The following is a 17,063-nucleotide window of genomic DNA, read 5'->3' as shown; positions in this document are numbered from 1 at the left end:
GTCATAACAGAATACCATAGACTGGGTGGCTTACACAACACACATTTATTTCTCACAGTTCTGGAGGCTGGGAAGTCCAGGATCAAGGTGCCAGCAGATCCGGTGCCCAGTGAGGACCCTCTTCCTGATTTGCAGATGGGTACCTCCTCCCTTTATCCTCCTCATGTGGCAGTGAGCAGAGAGAGGAAGCACATCTCTCCTGCCTTTTCTTATAAGGGCACTAAACCCATCATGAGGGCTGCATCCTCATGACCTAATTACCTCCCAAAGGCTCCATCTCCAAATACCGTCACACTGCAGATTTAAGCTTCATCATATAAGTCTGGGGGGAACACAAACATTCAGTCCATAGCAAGGCTTTATTTCAATTTACTCATGCTTCTCTCCATTTCTTCTGTTAGAATTTGACAGTTTTCTTTTAAAAAAAACCATTATTACCTCAGTAGCTCTTCAACAGGCCGTGTTTTTTTTTCCCTTGTTTCTAACTACAGTACTTATCTCTGTTATATTAGAATATGCTCTCCTTTTTAAAAATTTATTTTATGAAGTGTAGTTGATTTACAATGTTGTGTTAATTTCTGCTATATGGCAAAGTGATTCACTTATACATATATATATATATATATATATATATATATATATATATATATATATATATGGTCTTTTTCCTATACTTTTCCGTTATGGCTTATTATAGGATATTGAATATAGTTCCCTGTGCTATACAGTAGGACCTTGTTGTTTATCCACTCTATACGTAATAGTTTGCATCTGCTAATCCCAAACTCCCAGTCCATCCCTCCCCCACCACCCCTCCCCCTTGACAACCACAAGTCTGTTCTCTGTGAGTCTGTTTTGTAGATAAGTTCATTTGAGTCATATTTTAGATTCCACATATAAGTGATATCATATGGTATTTGTCTTCCTCTTTCTGACCTACTTCACTTGGTATGATAATCTCTAGTTCCATTCATGTTGCTGCAAATGGCACCGTTTCATTCTCTTTTATGGCTGTGTAGTATTCCATTGTGTGTGTGTGTATATATACATATATATATACATATATATACGTGTGTGTATATATATATATATACACACACACACCACTTCTTCCTTATCCATTCATCTGTTGATGGACATTTAGGTTGCTTCCATGTCTTGGCTATTGTGAATAGTGCTGCTATGAACATAGGGGTGCATGTATCTTTTCGAATTATAGTTTTGTCTGGGTATATGCCTAGGAGTGGGATTGCCGGATCATATGGCAACTCTATTTTTAGTTTTTTGAGGAACCTCCATATTGTTCTCCATAGTGGCTGCACCAGTTTACAACAGTGTAGGCGGGTTCCCTTTTCTCCACACCCTCTCCAGCATTCATATACTTTTTAATGCCGGCCATGCTGACTGATGTGAGGTGGTACTTCATTGTAGTTTTGATTTGCATTTCTCTAATAATTAACAATGTTGAGCATCTTTTCATGTGCCTATTGGCCATCTGTGTATCTTATTTAGAGAAATGTCTATTTAGGTCTTCTGCCCATTTTTTCATTGGGTTTTTCGTTTTTTTGTTATTGAGTTGTATGAGTTATTTGTATATTTTGGAAATTAAGCCCTTGTCCATCACATTATTTGCAAATATTTTCTTCCAGTCCGTAGGTTGTCTTTTCGTTTTGTTTATGATTTCCTTTGCAGTACAAAAGCTTGTAAGTTTGATTAGGTCCCATTTGTTTATTTTTGCTTTTATTTCTATTGCCTTGGGAGACTGACCTAAGAAATTGGTACGATTTATGTCAGAGAGTGTTTTGCCTATGTTTTCTTCTAAGAGTTTTATGGTGTCATGTCTTATATTTAAGTCTTTAAGCCATTGAGTTTATTGTTGTGTATGGTGTGAGGGTGTGTTCTAACTTCATTGATTTACATGCAGCTGTCCAACTTTCCCAGCACCACTTGCTGAAGAGACTGTCTTTTCCCCATTGTATATTCTTGCCTCCTTTGTCAAAGATTAATTGACCATAGGTGTGTGGATTTACTTCTGGGCTCTCTATAGAATGTGCCCTCTTGATGTAGATTGACCTAAAGTCTGGAACTTTGTTTTTACATTCCTCATACTTCGGAGATAATCAGTGCACACTACTCTGATCTTTTGCCTTTCTTCCGTTCTTCCATGTACTTTTTAGCCATCTTTTTTCTTCTCTATTCCTTATTGTTAGACAAGATCTCTAAAGCTATATTACGTAGGCCTTTGTGCCAGAGATCATTTTATTTTATTTTTTATTGAGATATAGTTGATGTACAATATTATGTAAGTTACATGTGTACAACATAATGATTCACAATTTTTAAAGGTTATACTCCATTTATAGTTATTATAAAATATCAGAGCATCGTTTTATTGTCCTCTTGGTGAGATAGTGATCGATGCCTCTGGGTTTTCTCATTAAGAAGAATGTTTGCTCTTGATTATTTAAAAACTTCTTCATGATGTATTAAGAGAGAAGACTGCACATTCTAACCTCTTTGGAGTTTTATTAGGAAAGGAAACTGACATCTGTGGTAAGGATTATTCTATTTTCATCCAATAAATTAGCTGTAATAAGTCTGCTGAATTTGAGGGGCCTGCAGTGACGTCACAAGTCACCGTAAGGGGAATGTTCAAGTTGGAAGAGGAAGAGGGGCATCCTCTGGGCCAGATACGGCGGGAGGTGACACCAGGGAGGGCTGGGCTGTGAACAGTCCAGGGACAAAAAGAATCTTGGTTGGGGAAGAAGATCTGTACCTGAAGACGAGGAGACTGTTTCTGGGTCGATGTCCTCAGCGGTGTCAGGGGTAGGGGTCAGTGCCTTCTTTACAGAATTCCTCCTGGAACTTGGAATAATGATGGGGAGAGTGCACTGTCTCCTCTCTCTTAGGGGCCTGTCCTATGGAAAGAACCTGAAAATCCAGCTCAGGGACTCGGCCCAGGAACCCATGAGACCCTCTCTGTGGACATCGTAGAACATCTATGATGAACCAGGAAGCCAGGTAGGTGATCATTCCCCTTTGCCTCCTCTCTTTCCCTCCCATCCACTCCTTCATCCCCCACCTCCTACTGCCAAGACTGCTCCCTACTACTGCTCCCTGGACTGCCCCCAATATAGCAAAGTTACCCTTAGTCACCCTTCAGCAAGAGAGTGAGAATCATCAGACACAGAACATCAGCAAGGACCTGCGTCAGCATCTACCCTTTTCATGGATGATGTGACCAAGGCCCTGACAGAGAAGAGATTTGCTCATATTAAGAGTGTATCAGTTAAGATAAGCTAGTGTATGCTGCAGTAACAAACAACCTCCAAAGTCCCCGTGGCTTATGACAACAAAAGTTATTTCCTGGTCTCAGTTCTTGTCTAATATGAATCGACTGGGGCCTCTAGTCCACATTATCCTCTTTCCCGGACTCAGGCTAAAGGAACAGCCAGGATCTGGAATACTGCTGGCCACTGTGTTAGAGGAAAAGAGAGAACAAGGTGAACTTCTGCACAGACATGACGTGGGTCATTCTTTAGCATATTTCATTGCCAAAGCAAGTTTCATGGCCATACCCAATTTCAAAGGGGCAGAGAGATGCAATCCAACCAAAGGCCTAGAAAGAGAGTATCTGTGAACAGCCCTAATTCCATGAACAGAGAATTAGTTACAGAGCTGGGACAGGCACACCCATCTCCTAACTCTGGGGCTGAGGCTCTTTCTACTATAAACCTCTGTCTCCAAGGCTATTTCCCACAGACTTCCACAGTGACCAATAATAATATAATGTGCTTTTTCTTCCAGGGATGGTTATTTTTAAAGAACTTAAGGTCTTACCCCCAGGGGATGGAGCACTCATGGTGGAAACAATGGGATCATGTTAGACTGGCTAGAGGGGAAGTTCGAATTTGAAGGACTTTCCCAGAAATTATACCATCCAGGCCCTCCTCACTTCTGCCTGGCACCTTGCTGCCCTGGATGATTTCTTTATGGGCCACATGATTTTGGACATTATAGCCCAGAAAAGAAGCTGTGCCCTAGGCCATGTTCACATCCTTGTGCCAAGATCACACAAAGGGCAGGGATTAGCCCTTGTCTGGTGCCACCTAGGGATCGCAAGCCTTGGAAATTTACTGGCCTGAGAGGGAAGAAATCTCAGTTCTGAGCCTGGCTCTGCCATGGACTTGTATGATGACCTTGGGCATGTCCTTTACCCTTCCTTGGCTTAGTCTTTCCATCTCTTCAGTGGGGATGGTGATCCCTGCCCATGCCGTAGATGTGAGCATGTTTCATGAATTCTAAAGCCCTGTGCCTGAGCAAGGAGTTGTTGCTATTAGTTTAGTTGGGGAAGGGTGACCAGAGGGGCTGGGGACATGTGCCCAGTAGGCCTCTGCCGAGGGTCAAGGGAGAAGCTGGGGTCTGAACCCCAGGACACATGGTCTTTGCCCCAGCCTCTGGGGGTTGGTATGGCTGGCCCCTGGGCAGGCCTCCTACCTTTTTCAGAGTTAGAAGTGGAGTCTCTGGAGTTGTGATAATTAGATGAGACACATAAAGCATGTAAAACAGTGCCTAACACATAGTAAGTGCTTTCTGAGTGTTTGTCTCTATTATTAAGGAAATAGTACCAGAAAGTACATTTGGAAATGTTATAGTATATTCCACTGTATTATGGATAACCGGTTAGTTAATCTCCCACTGTTGAATATTTAGGTTGCTTACAATTTTTTCTTTTTTTTTTTTTTGCGGTACGCGGGCCTCTCACTGTTGTGGCCTCTCCCGTCGCGGAGCACAGGCTCCGGACGCGCAGGCTCAGCGGCCATGGCTCACGGGCCCAGCCGCTCCGCGGCATGTGGGATCTTCCCGGACTGGGGCACGAACCCGTGTCCCCCACATCGGCAGGCGGACTCTCAACCACTGCGCCACCAGGGAAGCCCCCAGGCGGGGGACACGGGTTCGTGCCCCAGTCCGGGAAGATCCCACATGCCGCGGAGCGGCTGGGCCCGTGAGCCATGGCCGCTGAGCCTGCGCGTCCGGAGCCTGTGCTCCGCGACGGGAGAGGCCACAACAGTGAGAGGCCCGCGTACCGCAAAAAAAAAAAAAAAAAAAAAAAAAAAAAATCCTGCAGTGCACAGCTTTGTAACTAAAAATTCTGTGTACCTCCATGATTGTTTCCTAAGGCTAGAGTGTTAGAAATGGAATTGCTGAATCAAAGGGCCTACAGACTTTTTAGGCTTTCACTACATGTGTCCCTTGCCTTATATTAGTACTCCTACCAGCAGGTTGTTTGAGAGTTCCGGTTTAGAAGGGGAGAATTTGCTTAGAGAGAGAGAGGAGACAGTCTGTATTAGCTAGGATTATATTTCACTGTGAATAGCAGAAAGGCCCAAGCAACAGGGGTTTACACAGAATAGAAATGTATTTCCTTGTCATGTAATAGAAATTCAAAGTCAGAGAGTCCAGGGCAGGAAAGCTTTACCTTCCATCTTCCTCAGTACTGGCTTCTACCTCATAATCCAACATGGTTGCCCAAGTTTCAGTCATCACATCGGCATTCCAGCCAACAGGAAAAAGCAAAGAATGATATACAATATTTCCGCCTACATCCCACTGGCCCAAATTTAATTACATGGATACATCTAACTGCAAGGGAGGCTGAGAAATATAGTCTATTCCAGATGACCAGGGAATATTCAGGGGTTCTAGTACTAAGGAAGAAGGGAAGAACAGATTTTGGGGGACAGCTAGTTGTCTCTGCCATGAGCTTAGCTCACACAGAGAGCAGCACAAATGCGTCCATGGAAACAAGAATGAGTAAAGCATCGTCAGGGCATTATCCACGGGGGATGAACTAGACCATTCCAGAGCCAATACATAGGCACAGATTAATTTTGCAAAAGATGCAGAAGAAGGAGATTAATTTCTGGGACCGAGCTCTGGGCAATGGCATTGAGACTCCACGGAGTGGCTACTCCTTTGTCTTCTGTGTCTGTCTCTTCTCTTCCCCTCAGATGTAGGGGGTGGTTTGTGACTGCCCCTCTTGGCTTCCCCCAAGCTGAGTTGTCCCCCAGCTCACCTGCCTGCCTGGTCCCCGCAGGGCTGGGCTGCACATGGACCCCATCAGCCTCCAGCTGGGCACCGAGAACCTGTGCGGATGTCTCGTGAGGCTGCTCAGCAAAGACCCAGAATGGCTGAGCGCCAAGGTGAAGTTCTTCCTCCCCAACGTGGACCTGGGCTCCGGGGACCAGTCCCCAGACCCCACACAGAGGATCATCCAACAACTCAGCAAACTGCACACCCAGGGTCAGAGCACCTGGCAGGAGTTCATCCACTGCGTGTGCATGGAGCTGGACGTACCACTGGACCTGGAGGTGCCGTTGCTGAGCACTTGGGGCCACGGAGACGGTAAGAGCGGCCGTGAGCAGTGCAACGCCGCCAGCTAGCACCGGGGCGTGGGGAGCCAGAGAGGCTCAGGTGGGGCCAGGACCTGTATGGCTCAGAGACAGCATGGCCAAACCAGGAGCAAAATTCCATGTTTCTGCGCACCTCCCGGAGCAAATGCGCTAACACCACCAAATCTGCTGGGGACCTGGAGGACTCCTCCTTCCACATTGTACCACCCCACTTGCCCAGAAAGGCAGGATGCACAGAGAGAAAGGACCAGGTGACTTCTTCCTGCCAGGAAATTCCAAATAGCCTGTAACGCCCAAGAGGTTTCTTTTAGCAATGCAGTCAGAAAGTCATAGAGAGAGCCCTCTGACTACTGCTTTTGCGCAGGCTGATTGAACTCTGTTCTGTCCAGCGAATATTTCTTGGGCTCTTTCTATTTACACAGCACCGTGGGGAAGCACAGAACATTGAGGGGTGACGGTGTTCTTGGAGAGAAAGTGAGAACTTACTCAAGAACTCTACAAGGCAGAGTGCAGGGCAGGCGGGGGGGCACAGTGTACACACGCGTGGATACACACGTACGTGCATGCACACAAGCAGGCATAAATGCGTGTGCATGCACACGCATACCTGTATGTGCACAAACCTTTAGATATGCACACGTGTCTGCCCCCAGCTGCCTTCAAGGCTCACCACCAGCTGTGCCCTCCACAGGTCGCTGAGTGTAGATTTCTCCCTTGCTGGGAACCCACCCTGAGGGATGAGCCCCGAGCCCAACATGGGGCCAGAGCTGGTCCCAGGGCATCCTAGCACGTGCTCATAGCATATTATCTCCTCCCCTCTTCCAGGCTCCCCCAGGCAGCTGGAAGTTGGCGAGGAAAGCCGAGCAGACTCTCAGCTCCACCCTGGTAAGGCCCGGGGCTGGGGAGTGGGAGTGGGGGTGAGCATGCGAAGTCCTCACCTCAAACCCAGAGCAGGCTGGTGGTGGCTGGTCACAGCCGTTTCCCATAAACCAGCCTCCTCATCCTTGGACCCATCTGCACGCTTCCCAGGTCCCTCACCACGACTCCCAGCCTCACCTGCACCCCCTCTCTGCCCCTCAAGTCTTTGGCCTGTCCTGATACATGTTCCCAGGGGTCTAACCTGGAGCCTCCTGGGAGAGTCTGAAGTTGTCAGCCCTTGACCACTGCCAGAATCCCCTCCCTGGTTTCACTAGGGGAAGCCCGTTCTCACTTCCCTGTCCCCAAGCCTCAGGGCCTCGTGCTCCAGCCGCACAGACTCAGGCCCCTCACCATTCAGACACCGGCAGGCCTGACACTAACCACACCCAGGGAACCTCTGACTGGTTTTCTGATGGAGCGCAGTGAGGTCAGCGATCAGATGGTCCGCCTCACTGATTCATAGGCCACACTCTATTCAGAATCTTTCTTTCGTTTTTCTTTTTATTGTGGTAAATTACATGGGATAAAATTTACCATCGTGACTACTTTTGAATGTACAGTTCAGTGTATTAAATACACTCACATCGTCGTGCCACCACCACCATCCATCCCCATAATTCTTTTCATCTTGTAAAGCAAACTCTACCCATTAAACAATAACTCTCCATTCATCCCTCCCCCAGCCCCTGGTAACCACCATTTACTTTCTCTCTCTATGGCTTTAACTACTCTAAGTACGTTGTATAAGTGGAATCGTACAATATTTGTCCTTTTTGACGGGCTTATTTCGCTTAGCATAATGTCCTTAAGGTTCGTCCATGTTGTAGCAGGTGTCAGAATTTCCTTCCTTTTTAAGGCTAATATTCCACTGTATGTGTAAATCACATTTTGCTTATCCATTCTTCGTTTGGTGGACTCTTGGGTTGTTTCCATATTTTAGCTATCGTGAATAATGCTTCTATGAATATGGGTAAACAGATATCTCTTCAAGACCCTGCTTCAATTCTTTTGAGTATATATCCAGGACCCAGGGTCATATGGCAACTCTATTTTTAATTTTTTGAGACACCTCCACAGTGTTTTCCACAGAAGCTTCACCATTTTACATTCCTACCAACAGTGCACAAGGGTTCCAGTTTCTCCACATCCTCACCAACACTTTTTGTTTTCTGTTTTTTTGATAGTTGCCATCCTAATGGGTGTGAGGTGGCATCTCATTGTAGTTTTGATTCGCATTTCCCTAATGATTAGTGATTTTTAAAAAATACTTATTTATTTATGTTGCACTGGGTCTTAGTTGTGGTATGCGGGATCTTTAGTTACAGCGTGCAGGGTCTTTAGTTGTGATGTGTGGACTCTTAGTTGTGGCATGCGGGACATAGTTCCCCGACCAGGTATCGAACCCGGGCCCCCTGCATTGGGAGTACGGAGTCTTACCCACTGGCCCACCAGGGAAGTCCCAATGATTAGTGATGTTGAGCACCTTTTCATGTGCTTATTGGCCGTTCATATATCTTTTTTGGAGAAATGTCTGTTCACGTCCTTTGCCCATTTTGAATTGGCTTCTTTGGTTTTTTGTTGTTGAGTTTTAGGAGTTCTGTCTATATTATGGATATTAATCCCTTATCAGATATATGTTTTGCAAATATTTTCTCCTATTCTGTGGGTTGCCTTTTTACTTTGTGGGTAAGGTGTTTTGATGTATGATTTAAAAAATTTTTATGAAGTCCAGTTTTTCTATTTATTCTTTTGATGTCTGTGCCTTCGGTGTCATCTCCAAGAAATCATTGCCAGTCCCGGTGTCATACACTTTCATCTTATGTTTGCTTCTAAGAGTTTGATTGTTTTAGGTCTTACGTTTAGGCCCTTGATCCACTTGGAGTTAGGTTTTGTATTTGGTGTTAGGTAAGAGTCCAACTTTATTCCTTTGCATGTGGATATCCAGTTTTCCCAGCACCATTTGTTTAAAAGACTGTCCTTTCCCCCACTGAATGGTCTTGGCACCCTTGTCAAAAATCACTTGACCATATATGTGAGGGTTTATTTCTGGGCTGTCTATTCTATTCCATTGGTCTTTATGTCTGTCTTTATGCTGATACCACACTGTTTTTGATTACTGTAGCTTTGTAGTAAGTTTTGAAATCAGGAAGTATGAATTCTCCAGTTTTGTTCCTTTTGGGGATTGTTTTGACCATTTGGGGTCCCTTGAGATTCCACATGAATTTTAGAATGGGCTTCTCTATTTCTGCAAAAAAAAAAAAGGCATTGGGATTGTAATAGAGATTGCATTGAATCTATAGGTCACTTTGGGTAATATTGAAATTTTCAACATTATTAAGTCTTCCAATCCACGAACATATGTTTCATTTATTTATGTCTTCTTTAATTTCTTTCAGCAACATTCTGTAGTTTTCATCGTACAAATCTTTCACGTCCTTGGTTAAGTTAATTCCTAAGTATTTTGTTCTTTTTGATACTACTGTAGATGGAATTATTTTGGTCATTTTCTTTTCAGATTGTTCATTGTTCATGTATAGAAATGTAACTGAGTTTTGTGTGTTGACTTTATATCCTGCTACTTTGCTGAATTCATTTATTAGTTCTAATAGCTTTTTTGTGGTTGTCTTTGGGGTTTTCTGCATATAAGATCTGATCATCTGCAAACAGAGATAAGTTTACTTCTTTTTTCCAATTTGGATGCCTTTTATTTCTTTTTCTGGCGTAATTGCTCTGGCTGGAACTGCCAGTTCTATGTTGAGTTGAAGTGGTGAATGCAGGCATCCTTGCCTTGCTCCTGATCTTAGAGGAAAAGCTTTCAGTCTTTGACCATTAAGTATGATGTTTGCTGTGGTTTCAGAACCTTTATTTCTATAGAAATATTGACTTTTTACTTATAGCTGTGCATGGCTATAACAGAAAACATCCATCCCGTAACCCTAGCTCCCCAATAAACCAAGACTGTTTGATACCTGGTCCCCCTGTCCCTTATCACTGAGCTGGAATACTTGTCACCTGGCTGTGACCAGGCCTGGTTGATATTTAGCTAGTGAGTCCGTTATTAGTAAAAGACTCATTAAAATATTGAAATACAAGGGAATTCCTTGGTGGTCCAGTGATTAGGACTCAGTGCTGTCACTGCCGAGGGCCCAGGTCCAATCCCTGGCTGGGGAACTAAGATCCTGCAAGCTGCTCAGCACAGCCAAATATATCTTACACTGATTCCAGCCCCTCTTCGGGACCCCTGGGTTTCCCTGCAGACCAGCATCTAAAAATTTAACACATGGCGGGGCAAGGGGCGTGCTCCAGCGGCCGTCCTGATTGCTCACCAGTGCCTGGCTGTAGGAGTGTCCTGCTTTACTTCCTAAAATCCTTCCATAGCCCTCTGTCTTTCTTCCTCCTGTCCTTTCTGTCTCCCCTTCCTTCTTGTTCTCCTTCTTCCTTTCTTCCTTTCCCAACCTCTTCAGAAAGGTATTAAAGCGACTCTTGAAAATCCATGCAACCAGACAAGAACTCATGAAACTAGTAAGAGAAGTGAGGAAATTTGGAAGATGTGAAATAAGGGGGATAAAACACACTGGTACAGGAGGGAGGGCACAGGCCTGACCAAGCCTCGTGGAAGCTCCACTTTTCCAACCAGCAGTGCCCTCGACAGAGCTGGGTGCTTTCCAAGCCATTTAGTGCTTGAGGCTGTTGGCTGTGGGTCCTGCTTCCTGCATTCTGGGCTGGAGACCCTCAGGCCCAGAGCCTCCAGCCCTCTCACTTGGGCCTGGGACCCCTCTGCCAACAGGAACTGATGCTGATGCAGCCTTTGCCTGCTGCCTGCCTTCACTCAGTCCCTGAGTGTGGATATACTTGTCTGGCTGCTGCCTGTCTGTGGAATGGAGCTCCCTGAAGGTGCTGGCTACCCCCTCAGCCCAGGCGCCCAGACCTCACCCCTTACTCCTTCCTTCATTCTTTCCAGGCCTTAAGCGGCCTCATCAGAGCTGTGGGTCCTCACCTCGCCCAAAGCAGTGCAAGAAGCAGCAGCAAGGTGGGTACCAAGGTGGGGAGGGACCCGAACACTGGATTGGATTGCCTTGGGGCAAGGACACAGATCCTGGACTCTGTCCCCTGATAACAGGCTTCCAGTCACGGGCCCCCTGACTCTTGTCTTCCAAGCTCCCAGGAGAGAAGAAGAGGAGGTCCTGGGTTGGCAGAGCAGAGAGCTAGGTCTGGCAAGGAAGCACCTTGCCCAGTGGGCCACAGCGGGGCTTCTCCAGAGATGGCTCAGCTGAAGGAGCTCAAGGCATCCCAGCAGGTCGCAGCTTCGCCATCCAGGCTTTTCCGGGGACACTCCCATGTCCTCAGGCTTGAGGGAGCTCCAGGGATGTGACCAGCATGACCTCAGAACTGGGCTCCCATTGGCCAGTTTAGGGCTGAGCTGGATAGCAAGGCAGAAGCCTTGGGGGTCCCTGGGAAGACATGGGGGCTGCTGTGGACCGGTCAGGCCAGGACAGAAACTTCTGTAATTCTCCACCAGTTGTCCCACCAGCTGGGAAACCCAGCCCCATGGGGCATAGCCAGAGGATTCACAGCTGGTCACAGGATTCATATCTGTATAAAATAGGACACTATGTCAGGCGCCCCCACCCAGCAGGGGTATCCAGTGTCCCCCAACAGTGGCCCTGGGCCCTCCCCTGGGCCACCCAAGATCTCCCAAATGACCCTGCAATTAAAGTCAACACCTGGCAATATAAGTATTGACTATTGACCAGCTTCCGCAGTTCTGATTGTTCAGCGCCTGGGCCCACAGGGTGTTAGTGTTCATCATGGGCATCATACAACTGAAACACTGTGGGGATGGGGGCCGTGGACAGGTTACTTCGATATCACAGTGAAAGCTTGTTCCAATAAGATATTGCAAAGGAAGTGCCCTCTTTCCGCTCCCCCATCTCACTGAAAACTTTACACCACTTACATTGTTGCAAAATAAATAGAGCCGTGGTCCACACTTCCCCATTCCTACCTCCCTGTGTAAATGGCTGCCAGAGCCTGTGCTTCTGTAGAGCCAGTTAATTCTAGGAATTTGGGGGGCACAAGAGCACCTGTGTGCTCTTGCCACCCCCACCCCCATACGTACATGGCCAAGGGTACAGGCTCCCAACAACCTGATACTGTGGTGAGTGGCGCGGGGAGGCCTCCCGCTCTCATGCAATCTCCCTGTCCCCTACAGAGCTGGCCAAGAGGTACCTGCAGCTGCTTAGGACTTATGCCCGGCAGCGCTATGCCGACAGGACCCCCAGGCCAGGGCAGCCGCTTGCCTTCCCCCAAGCCTACATCCCTCCAATCTTGCAATGGAGCCGGGCCTCAGCACCCTTTGACACTCAGGAGGGGGCCATTACAGGGGACCCCAAGGCAGAAGATGGCACCGACGTGAACATTCGGGACCTCTTCAATACCAAGGCCAACAGGGGCCCAAGAGTGACGGTGCTTCTGGGGAAGGCGGGCATGGGCAAGACCACGCTGGCCCACCGGCTCTGCCAGAAGTGGGCTGATGGTCAGCTGGACCGCTTCCAGGCCCTGTTCCTTTTCGAATTCCGCCAGCTCAATGTGATCACAGGTTTCTTGACGCTACCCCAGCTCCTTTTTGATCTGTACCTGAGGCCTGAGGCTGGCCCCGAGGCCGTCTTCCAGTACCTGGAGGAGAATGCTAATGGAATCCTGCTGATCTTTGATGGGCTGGACGAGGTCTTCCACCCCTGCTCCAGCAAGGAGACTGCAGGCCCTGAGGACCCAGCATCAGCCCTCACCCTCTTCTCCCGCCTCTGCCATGGGACCCTCCTGCCTGGCTGCTGGGTAATGGCCACCTCCCGTCCAGGGAAGCTGCCCGCCTGCCTGCCCACCGCGGCGGCCACGGTCCACATGTGGGGCTTTGACGGACCACGGGTGGAGGAGTACGTGAGCCACTTCTTCAGCGACCAGCCATCCCAGGAGGCAGCCCTAGCAGAGCTGCGGGCAAACAGACGTCTCTGGAGCATGTGTGCCGTGCCCGCTCTGTGCCGGGTCGCCTGCCTCTGCCTCTACCATCTGCTCCCGGGCAGCTCTCCAGGCCAGTCTGCGGCCCTCCTGCCCACCATGACCCAGAACTACGTGCAGATGGTGCTAACCCTCAGCCCCCCAGGGTTCCTGCCTGCTGAGTCCCTGCTGGGTCTCGGGGAGGTGGCCCTGCGGGGCCTGGAGACAGGGAAGGTCATCTTCTCTGCAGGTGACATCCCTCCACCCGTGGTGGCCTTTGGGGCTGCCCTCGGCCTGATGACCTCCTTCTGTGTGTGCACGGGGCCTGGGCACCAGGAGACAGGCTATGCCTTCACCCACCTCAGCCTGCAGGAGTTTTTTGCTGCCCTGCACCTGATGGCCAGCCCCCAGGTGGACAAAGATACACTCTCCCAACATGTCACCCTCACATCTCGCTGGGTGCAGCGAACCAAAGCTAGACTGGGCCTCTTAGACCACCTTCCCACCTTTCTGGCGGGCCTGGCATCCTGTGCCTGCCGCCCCTTTCTCAGCCTCCTGGCACAGCGGGACGAGGCCTGGGTGGGTACCAAGCAGGCAGCAGTGGTACAAGCACTGAGGAAGTTGGCCACCCGCAGGCTCACGGGACCAAAGGTTGTAGAGCTGTGTCACTGTGTGGGTGAGACACAGGTGCCTGAGCTAGCTGGCTTCACAGCCCAGAGCCTCCCCCATCAAATGCCCTTCCACAACTTCCTGCTGACCTACGCCGACCTGGCTGCCCTGACCAACATCCTAGGGCACAGGGATGCCCCCATCCACCTGGATTTTGAGGGCTGCCCCCTGGAGCCCCGCTGCCCTGAAGCCCTGGCAGGCTGTGGGCAGGTAGAGAATCTCAGGTGAGGGTAAGGGCAGGGGAGCTCTGGGGAGGACCTGGGAACATCCCTGGGAGAGAACTGGACTTTTGGGAGAGCGGAGGCCAGCCAGTCTCGGCAGAACCCTGCTGAGGAAGACTGAGGAAGAATCTTGAATATCAGAACAGATGGGTCCTTCCTTGCTGCCCCTTAGCCTGCGACACAGTGAGGAAGCTCTTGCCCCTCCAGGAACTCTGGGGTCCAGTTAGATCTCCTCTACTTATGGTTTCTGGATTCAGTCTTTCCCTCTTTTTCTCTCAGTCATGGGCTGGAGCATCTGATCCAGGCTGTGCTATTAGACCCTCTTTGCTTTGGATAGGGTATTTAACCTCTCAGCCTGAGTTTCTTTATCCCTAAAATGAATCCGTAATAATACCTACTTCATAGGGTTGTTGGGAGAATGAGATGAAATAATGCATGAAAAACACTTCGTGGCACAGTTCCTGGCACAGAGTAAAGGCTCGATATGTGTAGTAGCTAGAGAAAAGTTTAGGCTGCAATAACAAAGAATCCCTCCCCCCCATATACAGTGGATTAAATAATGTGGTTGTTTTTGGTTTTTTTCACTCTTATGGAAGACTCAGAGGTAAGTGGTCCAGGTCAGTGGGATGGCTCAGCTCCACATGGCCATGAAGAGACCCAGGTCCCTTCCATGGTTGCAGCATCATCTTGGGCATCTTGATCTGCAGGGTCAAAGCTGGGTCACAGACACATCTGTGCTCTGGCTTGGGGGAAAGTAAAGAGAGAACACGGATTAGACATGCCCAATGGGTTAAAGCTCAGTCCTGGAAATAGAGCACATCCTTTCCACGCATGTTCCACTGGTGACAACATATTCGGAGTCGTATGGTCACACTGAGCTGCAGGGGAGGCTGGGAAACACCACCTCTGGCCGGGAAACCATGTTCCCAGTTATAGCTACAGCAGAGAATGGATTTTGGTAGACGATTAGCAGTGTCTGCCATAATATGTATTTGTTACTACTACAACAGTTACAGCAACAACTACTACTATTGCCATTACTGGATTAAATTCCATCTCTCAGAGGAGGGAATGGATGATGAGCCCTAAGCCCTGCCCACCATTGATCTTCTGCCACTTCGCCTCTTCCCGTGGCAGCTTTAAGAGCAGGAAGTGTGGGGACGCCTTTGCCGAAGCCCTCTCCAGGTGCTTGCCAACAATGGGGAGCCTGAAGAAGCTGGGGTGAGTCAGGGCTGGGGACCAAGATGGATCCTCAGCCGGCGATGCTTGGGACTCTCCTCCCGCCCCTCAACCCTACAGAGGGCAGATTCCTGGTCGGTCCCCTTTCCCATCCCCATTCTTCCCACTATCTTTGCTTACTTACCCTGTAGGTTAGCAGGAAGTAAGATCACTGCTCAAGGCATCAGCCACCTGCTACAGGCTTTGCCCCTCTGTCCACAGCTGGAAGAGATCAGGTGAGTGAGCTCCAGGAAGGCTCGCTGGCTGAGGGGAGGATTCACTGTCCAGGTCCCAGGGCCCCCCTTGAGCCTGGACTGGGTCCTGTATATTCCATTAAGGTCTGGCCACTACTTTTTCAGTGAGACCCATAGAGGAGAGGCATCAGTCCAAGAACTGGGTGGGACTGGATCCAGACACAAGGCTCCCAGAGACCCCAGAGAAGTGCTAATATTTTGGGACATCTTGAAGGAGCTTGAGTTTTGAGGGTCCCTCCCTTCTTTCTGTGACCCTGAGAGAAGGGATGGCGTTGTGTAGGCAGGTGCTGTGTGGGTACACATAAAGGCATGAAACACACACATACGTCCACATTCATGCACATATGTGCACACACACTTGCACTTGCCTGCTCACTTAAGTATATGCCACACATACATGCACATGTGCAGCACACACATGCCTGCACATGTTCACTATTTCTGATCCTTTGTCCTGACCAAGTGATTACACACAGAGGCACCCTTATACTCTTCAGCTGTTTTGTCCCTCTAGCTAGGAACCCAGGCAGGGCTGTTTGTGGACCCCATTTGACAGGTGGGGAATGTGAGGTCAGAAAGGAAAGTGCTTGGCCTAGGGCTTTGGGTGAATCAGGACCAGAGATGAGGCTGCAAGCAGCATCCCCTGCATCCCAGTCTGCTCATCACCTGGGAACCAAGAGGCCCTGCTGAACTCAGGCCTCAGGCACATCCCAGACAAAGCCTAGAGAGCAGGGTGCTGGCTCCCCTCATCCCACCTCAGGAGGCTTTCACAGTCCATCATCTGGATCCCTTGGGCCACCAGGCAGAAACTCTCCCAGAGGGACTGAACTGGGATGGAAGTGAGGCCAGCAGAGGGCCTTTCCTCCTAGCTGGGCCTGCTGGATACCACAAACTTCTCGTAGGCCCCTATCTTAAGTCTCCTGCATGAAGATAGCCACGCCTGTCGCCTGCCACCTGGGGCTCCCAAGTCTCTCACCCCCAGGGCTAAGGGACTGGGCCTCGGTCTTCCTACAGTTTTCGGGACAACCAGCTCAAGGACTGGGAGGTGCTCAGCATCGTGGAGGTACTGCCTTGCCTGCCGTGGCTCCAGAAGCTTGAGTAAGCCATCTTTCCACCACCCCTGCCTGAGTGACCTCCCCCTCCCTTGGAGAGCAGAGAGAGTCTGGGGTGGATGGGATGGGGGATTCACTCCTGACACCTTTGCCACAATCGTGCAGCCTGAGCCTCAACAATGTCTCCGTGTCAACCCTCCTCTCCTTGACAAATGTGGCAGTCACATGCCCCACCGTCAGGACGCTGCAGGTCAGGTGAGCAGGAGGAATGGGGTCCTGGCCTTCAGGGTCTTGAGAAAAGGGGAGGAGAAAGTGGGGATGGGA

The 17,063-nt window shown here is 49.0% G+C and overlaps 1 protein-coding gene across 1 annotated transcript in view; it reads left to right on the top strand.

The window, feature by feature from the left end:
• Positions 1–3,001: 3,001 nt before the first annotated feature.
• Positions 3,002–17,063, top strand: part of NLRC5 (NLR family CARD domain containing 5) — a gene marked incomplete at both ends in the record, with an annotated part of 59,079 nt that continues 45,017 nt past the window's right edge. The window contains 9 exons of the mRNA XM_079722897.1: positions 3,002–3,021; positions 6,098–6,405; positions 7,239–7,298; positions 11,293–11,361; positions 12,544–14,218; positions 15,353–15,436; positions 15,586–15,669; positions 16,702–16,785; positions 16,905–16,994. Of these exons, the coding sequence (XP_079579023.1) occupies positions 3,002–3,021; positions 6,098–6,405; positions 7,239–7,298; positions 11,293–11,361; positions 12,544–14,218; positions 15,353–15,436; positions 15,586–15,669; positions 16,702–16,785; positions 16,905–16,994 (2,474 nt within the window). The remainder of the gene's footprint in view (positions 3,022–6,097; positions 6,406–7,238; positions 7,299–11,292; positions 11,362–12,543; positions 14,219–15,352; positions 15,437–15,585; positions 15,670–16,701; positions 16,786–16,904; positions 16,995–17,063) is intronic.

The sequence above is a fragment of the Hyperoodon ampullatus genome, assembly GCF_949752795.1.
Source record: "Hyperoodon ampullatus genome assembly, chromosome: 18".
NCBI classification, from domain to species: Eukaryota; Metazoa; Chordata; class Mammalia; order Artiodactyla; family Ziphiidae; genus Hyperoodon; species Hyperoodon ampullatus.
Note: the sequence above shows the minus strand (reverse complement) of the source record. Positions and strands in the feature narration are given on the sequence as shown.